Here is an 8,566-nt window from a genome sequence, read left to right as displayed (position 1 = left end):
TTATAGTCCCTATCCGCGAGAAGACTTGAAAAGTAAAACCATTCGCAGATGTTATTTTTACAAAACTTTCAACTTTCTCAGTTATTTTAAGACACGAGTGTTGCTCTGGTCTGGGTTGCGTGTACTCCGACACGGAGACCCGATTCTTAACCAAATGAGCCAACCGGTCAACGGTTATAGTTAAAGCTCGAAGCAAAATAACTGTAGCTGGACAAGATGGAGATTACTTTGATTGGCCTCGCTTTCGATACGTTGAAAGACGAAGGCGAAATTTTCTAGCCAATCAAAGTAATGCGAGACCAATGCTTTCAACACTTACCGAAGACCATTCACAAAGTAAATTTATTTCTTTGGGAAAAGTCGAATAAACATAATCATGAACATAAAAACTATGCAGACTGTGATTAGCATGATCCAAATCCACCAGGAACAAGATGCCTGCGTTAATTCCTCAAGTTTTTCCGATTCTCGTTTGAGTTTTTCAAAATTGGAGTCTGCCAGCTTTGTCGCCTGTTCCAACGCCTAAAAAAACAGGAGAGGACATTTTTTATATAATACCTCAGAAGAAAATACTTATCCGGGAAATGTGGTGCTTGAAAAACTGGAGAGGCACTGAAACACCGTTTTTTAACACAAACATTCAATTATAATCTAAAAGCACGAACTTAGTAACATTGAAACAAGTCGCTGATTGACAGGTGTCAGAAACACTACAGGGCGGACCATTGGGCGCCTCCTTCATTCAGTCTTCCAGCACGACATGGGGAAAGTATGTCGTGCTGACTTCGCTGCTCACTGAGTTGATTTTGTTGCACAGGTTACCATTCTGCTAGTTGTGTGAGGTTGAATTAGTGGCCTGTGACTCAGTTGGATGTGTACATGAACTTAAGAAACGATGACGGAAAAGGAAAACAAAAGTGTCAAAAATCTCCGCGCCATGTTGGAGAAGAAGAAAAGTTGAAAATAGAACTGCATGGTAAATCTTTTCTTTTTTCAGTAAATCAACATGACTTCCAATGTGAACGATAATCCTCTATAAATATAAAATATTCACCTTTTATTACAACTGCATAAATAAAACTCCTACCTTGTTATCTTCTTTTATAATATTGCTGGCCATGACGGATGTGTGTTTTAAATTCTTAGCCATCTTGATCATTTCTTCGGCAATGTTCTCCTGCATCTTCTGGTGATATTGTAGTACAGTGTCTATGCTATCGTCTTTTGTGTCTCTTTTCTTGTCACCTGTCAGCCTGAGAACCATCAATTCTTTCTTAGACTTCAGATGTTCACACCCTACCGGACAAATTTTCCACCGGTTGAAAAATTTGACCGCACATTATGTGGCAACGGTACGACGCAATATTTTTCGCTCAGTTCAGAAAGGAACGACCCCGGAAGAGGAGAGGAGGTGAGGGGGGGGGGGGGGGGGGGGGTTAAGAATTTGCATACGAAGGGGCGGGGATGCTCGAAGGAAATTTGAAATAAAACTCCTAAAGGAGACCAATCTGGGCGTGGTCCAGGCTTTTTTTAACCCCTACAAGAGACCAAATTAATTTTATATTTCTGCCTTCTGCCTACCGTCACGGCTTCATATGATGGCGTTTTGCCCAGAATACCCTAAGTGAGACCAAAATTCCAAATTTACACCCCTAAGCGAGACGGCGAGAATCCTCGCCCCTTTCATATGCGAAGAAAAGGTGACTGAGATGGGGTATATAATTGCCCATAAAATAGACTATTAAGGGGTAGGGGTTGCAATGATCTTTTATTGGGGGGGGGGGGGGAGGGGGGAGTGGCAAATGTGACGTAAAGATTAATTTTTCCTAACAGTGATATTTCCGGTACAGTACGTACATACATAAACTTGCTTTCAATTCGGATTTATAGAGTAGCATAAAATGCTAATAATTCCGAAAACTGACAAAATTAATTAAGATAATTGACGTATGGCAAACAAATAAGAATAAAACTAGAAGTAATCAGAGATAAGGCGTTCGAGCTGCCAGACCCAGTAAAATTTACATTTTGACTGAGAAGGATGGTTGTGTTGCATCAAATAGCAATTTAATCTAGATGCATCGCTGGAACAATTTGATGTTTGAATGTTGTGTGGAGGTTATGTTGGTTTTGATGTTTATCGTCACATTTACGTGTTCTATTGATCCAACTTTTATCTGCTGGCTGAGGTTTCAGAATCGATACTGAAAGGGGAAGACTTTCATATACCAGAATGGCGCAAGGCACTTTCCCACAAAAGAACTATTGTTATTCCGATTAGCAATTTCGTACGAACCAAGGTCGAATTCCATCGACCATGACACCGTTAAAGTTATAATTGGATTTGTTTTGAAAATGGGGCTCAAAAATAGACTATCCTGATTGGTTCGATTGGCGTAGGTCCCCTTCCATTGTCAGAAAAAATCGTTTCCCGCTCGAGAGAACAGACAAGAAGCTGACTAGAAACAGTTGCTGCTGACTTCCTGCTCCAAGACTCTTTTCACCCTGGGATACTAAAGCTTGGTTTTCACTAGCGACGCAAGCAAAAGCGCAAAGCACAAACGCAAGCACAAGAGCGCTTATTTCACGGTGAAAACAGGCCTGACAAGATCATAAGCACAACCCAAGGGTCAAAATTTTCCCTTGTGCTTTGCGCGTACGCTTGCGTTCGCTTGTGTTGAGTGAAAACGGGATGTAACGAAACCACAACGCAAGTTGAGATGTTTGTCCAATGAAAAAGACCCGTTCCAGATTCCACTCGGAGCGCCGCGTTGTAAGAGAGAAAATGGCACCAGTGAATTTTGTCTCTGCGTTGTGTGGTTGTGCTTGCGTTATGGTTCGTTTTCACTTCACACGAATCTCTTGTGCATCCGTTTATGCTTGGGGTTGTGATTGCGTCGATAGTCAAAACAAGGCTTAAACAATGAATCAAAAACATGCTTATTCACCTGTTTCGCAACCCTTGAGTGTCTTCTCTTTTCTCTATATCAAAGACAGATAAGGAAAAAATGAACATCCTTATGAGGAGAACTCTTAGCATGCCTACCTCAGAGGAGATCTTCAAAGACCTTTATCCATAAATGGCCTCCTAATAAAATAGTACTCTCCGCCTACTCTTCAGGTTTTGCCGCCTACAAAAATTCTTATTGAAAACCATGAAAAATCTGAAAAAACAAATAAAGCTTATTCTCTGCTTTCTCAAATCCCATAAGACATCTTGTTTATCCCCCTAAAATGCTTTGGATTTCTCTTGGGACATCTTCATGTCCCAAGAGAAATCGAAAACAATGCCTATGCCAATTTTTTTGGGGAAAAAGAGGTGTATTATGGGATTTGAGAAAGTAGAGAATTGGCTTTTGGAAATAGTCGCTTACACAAAAACAATATGAAAACGTGCTAAGAAAGTTCTGCTTGAACCGTTGTGGAAACTCTTGACTGCGTCTCAGGTTTGCATAACTGTCTCGAATTCTCCCAACTCCCCCTCATGTTTAGATGAGGCCATGGAAACACGGAAAACGTCCTCTATTGCTAAATCAAAGCTCTAGACTTAAGAAAATATCAAAAAAATTTTCATCTTCCCTTACCATCTACATGTAGATCTCCTAGAAGTTCATTTCTCATTTCTTTGTGAATCTGCGACTTTGCTCGAATGTGGAGTTCCTGTGCTCTGTTTGCAGGCCGATCTTTTTCTGTTGCCGTAGTCTGCCCTAGTGTTTGACTCAGTGGACGAACTAACTGCTGACTTGCTATAAGTTTCTCTGTTGGAGATTTCTATCGGAGTAAAAAGTCATTCAACAGAAATTCGAGGAAACGTTTTCCATTGGGAAACTATAGCCGCATCAACCTTAAACCAGTTGCAGTAGAAATAGTTGATCTCCAGAGAACACAACCTTAATAATTAATTAATTAATACATAAAAAATAATTATGCTGACGAATAAAATTTACATTCTTTACATCTCACCAATTTCTGTGTTTCAATGAGACCTTTAAGGAACTCTACTTTCTTGTTGTATTCATTCATGGTATCTGCACTTGGTTTGCTATATGAAAAAAAAAAACAGGCAAAAAATGTCAGAAAACAGTGAAAAGAACAAGGAACCAGAAAGCAAACCACCTTAATTTATTAATTTATTATTTATCATTACTGTTCTGCAAGACAATATTTTCAGACAGTTTTCCTACATTTCAAAATTAAAGAATTTGGGCAAATAAGTTCCTATTTAGCTGACTTTTTAGGTGTTTATCCAATTTTGCTTAAAAGCAATTGAACTTTTGCATACGATCGAACAATTTTGAGAACACAAGTGCTCTACATTTTTTTTTTTTCTTTCTTGGTCCTGTTTGCTCTTGGTTTTCAAGAAATAATGCTTGGAAAAAGCTGTGTTTCTGGTGGAGACATCTTTTGCTGGCAGCCTTTACTTCCTAATAGTCCTTTTCAAGGTTAATTTTTCTCATTTGCATTACAATGTAATCTAACATGGATGTGAGGCAATTTCGGGTTAAAACTAACCGTAAAAAGGGCTATTAGATCACTGCAGGATTAATTACACATGTACTTATAGGCCTTTTTAAAACCTAATATATGCAGTTTTACACTAATCATTATGGCTTATAAATTATATTTAAAATTTTATTCAGAAATGTACAAGAAAAAGAAATCAGAAAGACTACAAAAACTTGTATCTGTTGTCAATAGCGCAAAAAAATAATATTTTGCGAATTAATTATTTATCTCATTAAAAGGGTCTATAGGGTAAAAAAAAGGTAAAATACTTTATTTACAGTGTAATGCGTCCTCACTTGTTTCTTCAGCTACGAAGCTAGTATCAATGGAAGCTGACCGTGTGCCCTTTACCACCCTCCCTCTGTCAGTGCTCCATTTCACGGGTAATTAAAGCTAGAGCTACACGGATCAAAAGGAAAGGTGCGCACTAACCAACTGAGCTACATCTGCTCCTGTGCCTTTTAAAGCCTGGCATCAAATAGGGAATCCTGTGCCATACTATGTGAACAGTCTGCAGGGTTAGCTGTGACTGACTGACTTTGTTGAACAAATTCTCACACTGATTGTGATGTTAACAGCCTCAAACAAGTGCAGAAGAACGGGGCCCTCTTTGCATGCAATGACTATGAACTTATCAAATGTCAAGTACATGTACTACAGGTTTAGTGAAGACTCTTGACTGGGATACTCTTGAAGATCGACATCAGACTAAGGATTCTGTTTAATCAGTCAGTCCTTTTTTTATAAATTCCACAATGGTCTCATTGATTGCCAGTTTCCTGGCTCAATTACTTCAATTCACAGCAAAATCAGGTTTACTACATGAAGACGCCACCAGAATACCTACCGGTACTTATCCTTCCAACCTCAAACAAATGTTCCAGCTTCAGTTATAATTCCCTTTTTCCTAGAGCGATAACGATTTGGAACTTGCCCCCAAACAGTGTAGTATCCTTGGACACATTAAGGTCCTTATTAAGCAGTCAACCCTGCCTGTCATTAGATCGTTAAAGGTGCCTGGCCACCTCCACAGTCCACAGGCTGTAAACCCTGACCGATCTCTCCCAGTACCAGAGAAATCCAATTTGGGAGCATTTATTCTCCATATAACTTCTAACATTTTATACTTAAAGAGCATGGGTTTTGCCCCTTCAGCTGTGATTAAATGCAATTATTGGGACACAAAAAACTACCTTATGAAATGTACGTAGTTAATAATTTATTCTTACTTGCTTGAATTCTTTAGTTCAGTAATTTGTTTCTGTAATGTGGAGACATACTGTGATAGAAAACAGAAAAACACAAAATGAAGACCACAGAGTTGTTCTACTTTTAACCTCTTAATGAGTGCTATCAGCGGTAAAGTTTTATGAGGAATTGAACATGAAGTTGTTTCATCTTAATCACCCTTTTCGTTGGTAGTCCCCTTTGAAAAATAAAATTCACAGTTTTGATATTTCAAAACCACTCATAAAATTGGAGGAAGAGTTCTGCGCAATACAACCGGAAACTTTCAAAATATGCAAAGGCCAGAATTTTCTTTCATTAAAAGGTAACAAACGCACTTGGTTGCATAATACCGTAGGAAGTATTTTCAGCGTTAAGTTAGCATCAATGAACTGTAAAATGCACAAATCAGCTGAACAAAATTTTATTTTAATTTGTACACTCATGCCAAAGTGATGAAAACAGCACTGCTAAAAATACTTACTACATGAAAATAATGAAAGTAATTTTGCCTGGGGCATTATAACCAAAATCAATAGAAAATGCCCTTTGTATCAGCCAATCAGCATTTGGTAATTTTGCCTTCTAAGTCATAATTTATAAAGCTCTTTAAGATTGAAACTCTCTTCAATGAGTACTTTATTATGCACCCTGACTTAGGAGCCGATTACATAAGCTGCACTGGCTCGTTTAGCAGAGATCCTGGCACGTCTGACAAAACACCAAAAACCAAGTTCGCGATTACATGATGAGCAAGCCAGTCCAGTTACATGTAGCTGGGATCCTGATATTATGAGCAAAGGTGAAATGTGGGTCTTTGACTGGAGCTGCATCACGCAGCTACACAGTCAAATAACGACAGGCAGCATAGCTCATAACTGCATCACTGAAGCATATCCAAGATGCGGCCAACCAACCACCGACATTTCACCCTTGCTTACCATACAATGTAGAGTCTCCAGTAGTTCAGTGTTTAGAGCATCTGACCAGATCACGGAGGGTCGTGGGTTCAAATCCCATCTGGGGTTCGGATTTTTCCGAGTTCCCAGTGGGTTCTATTGTCAACATTTCATTAATGTGTAAATATTCCTATATTGAGGCTGGACAATCTGCGAGCCAGCGAGGCATGCGAGCCACGCAAATTTCGCATTTAAGTCTAAGCACCCAATTCAAATAGCGCTGATAAACAGTTATTAAGTCTAAGCACCCATTTTAAAACGGTTAGCTTTCAATAACTGAGTCGCATGTTGTCTCGCATGGCTCGCCATGTTGGCTCACATGACTTGCAGCGATGGCTCACATGACTCGCAGTCATGGCTCGCATGGCTCGCAGCCATGGCTCGCATGACTCGCATGGCTCGGTGGCTTGCACATTGTCCTAACTCAAAGTTTATTTTCACGTGGTGGCACTGAATCCTATTATCATTACACTGTATAGATATTATCACATACAGGGCAAAATTACTGAATGCTGATTGGCTGAGTCAGAGGGCATTTTTTTTCTTAATCACGAGGGCACTTTTGGTAATCAAGAGGGCATGAATACTTGATCCTGATTGGTTGACATTTGCTTATCCTGAGCAAGGGAAGTTACAATAGGATCTTCTTCCAGATTCTGACTCTGATTAAACTGCTCTTTGTCGACACATAAATTTTAACTTTAATACATTCTAAGCGCAATTTCTGTTGAGTAAAAGCGAATTAAGTTAATTGTCATTTGTCTGGCTTCCCTTAATAATTTTGCCCTTTATGTGATACACATATGTAAATTGCAATGTGCCCTTGTAAAATTAAGGATTAATTTCACTTGTCTTTTCCAAGTTTTCCAAATTTCCCAAGTCGCATTCGTAAAAACATTGACAATACGGGGAGAGGACAAAACACGGAGCCCTACTCCATGGAGTACCCTATGGGCTAACCAAATGGAGTACCCTAAAAATACTATTTCGAATGCATACTGTTGATCCATGTGTAAGCAGCATCTCAAATTGTGCTTACTTAAGACTCAACACCCATTTTAAACAGCATTGTTCAACAGTATTTAAGTCTAAGCACCCATTTTAAAAGGTTAGCTTTCGATTATTGTTGTGATGGCCGATTACTTCATGTAAGCTAACCTTTTTAAAATGGGTGCTTAGACTTAAATACTGTTGAACAATGCTGTTTAAAATGGGTGTTGCGGCTTAAGTAAGCACTATTTGAGATGCTGCTTACACATAGATCAACAGTACTCATTCGAAATAGTATTTTTAGGGTACTCCATTTGGGTAGCCCATAGGGTACTCCATGGAGTAGGGCTCCGCGTTTTGTCTTCTCCCGAAAATACGCGTGAAATTAATCCTCAACTGCCCTGGTGTCCATGGTGTACAGTCAGCGTAATTACTGTAAAATCTAGATTAGGTGCTCCTCTCACTTTTTCTAATCTCCAGCTGACATTTTCTTTGTTATCCTGTAATTCAGCGGCCATTGTTTCACATCTTTCCAACAGTCGGCGAAAGTTTATCTCCAGCTTTGAAACCGCCATGTTGGCAACTTTCAGATACTCGGTCATGTATGCTTATTTGTTATGTAAAGAAAGGAATGGAAATTCACTGCAAGGGATTGGGGACACGGGATCGGGAACTCGGCGTGTTAGTAACTCAATCTACCAAATTGATCAGAAAACGAGATGCTTCTGTGAAGCATACACTGGGTTGCCTGTGGTACGTGCTACAGAAAATCAGAAGGCACTGAATTGTGTGGTATTGAAATACAGCATTCCAGTCTCTGAAGAATAACAAATAAAAGAGAAGCGAGAAACATTGGCTTCTGGGCTGACATGTTGATAATTTTC

General features: G+C 39.3%; 1 protein-coding gene across 1 annotated transcript; it reads right to left on the bottom strand.

The window, feature by feature from the left end:
* Positions 1–325: 325 nt before the first annotated feature.
* LOC138049151 (vesicle transport protein USE1-like) lies at positions 326–8,303 on the bottom strand. Its single transcript, XM_068895306.1, has 7 exons — positions 8,147–8,303; positions 5,736–5,785; positions 3,964–4,042; positions 3,585–3,771; positions 2,949–2,982; positions 1,088–1,253; positions 326–522 (listed from the first exon to the last, which is right to left on the bottom strand). Exons 1-7 carry the CDS (start codon positions 8,282–8,284, stop codon positions 343–345), a joined length of 834 nt encoding a protein of 277 aa, XP_068751407.1. The 5' UTR covers positions 8,285–8,303; the 3' UTR covers positions 326–342.
* Between the last annotated feature and the right edge of the window lie 263 nt (positions 8,304–8,566).

The sequence above is a fragment of the Montipora capricornis genome, chromosome 5, assembly GCF_036669925.1.
Source record: "Montipora capricornis isolate CH-2021 chromosome 5, ASM3666992v2, whole genome shotgun sequence".
Classification (NCBI taxonomy): Eukaryota; Metazoa; Cnidaria; class Anthozoa; order Scleractinia; family Acroporidae; genus Montipora; species Montipora capricornis.
The sequence above is the reverse complement of the archived record's forward strand: the minus strand, read 5'-3'. Positions and strand labels throughout refer to the sequence as shown.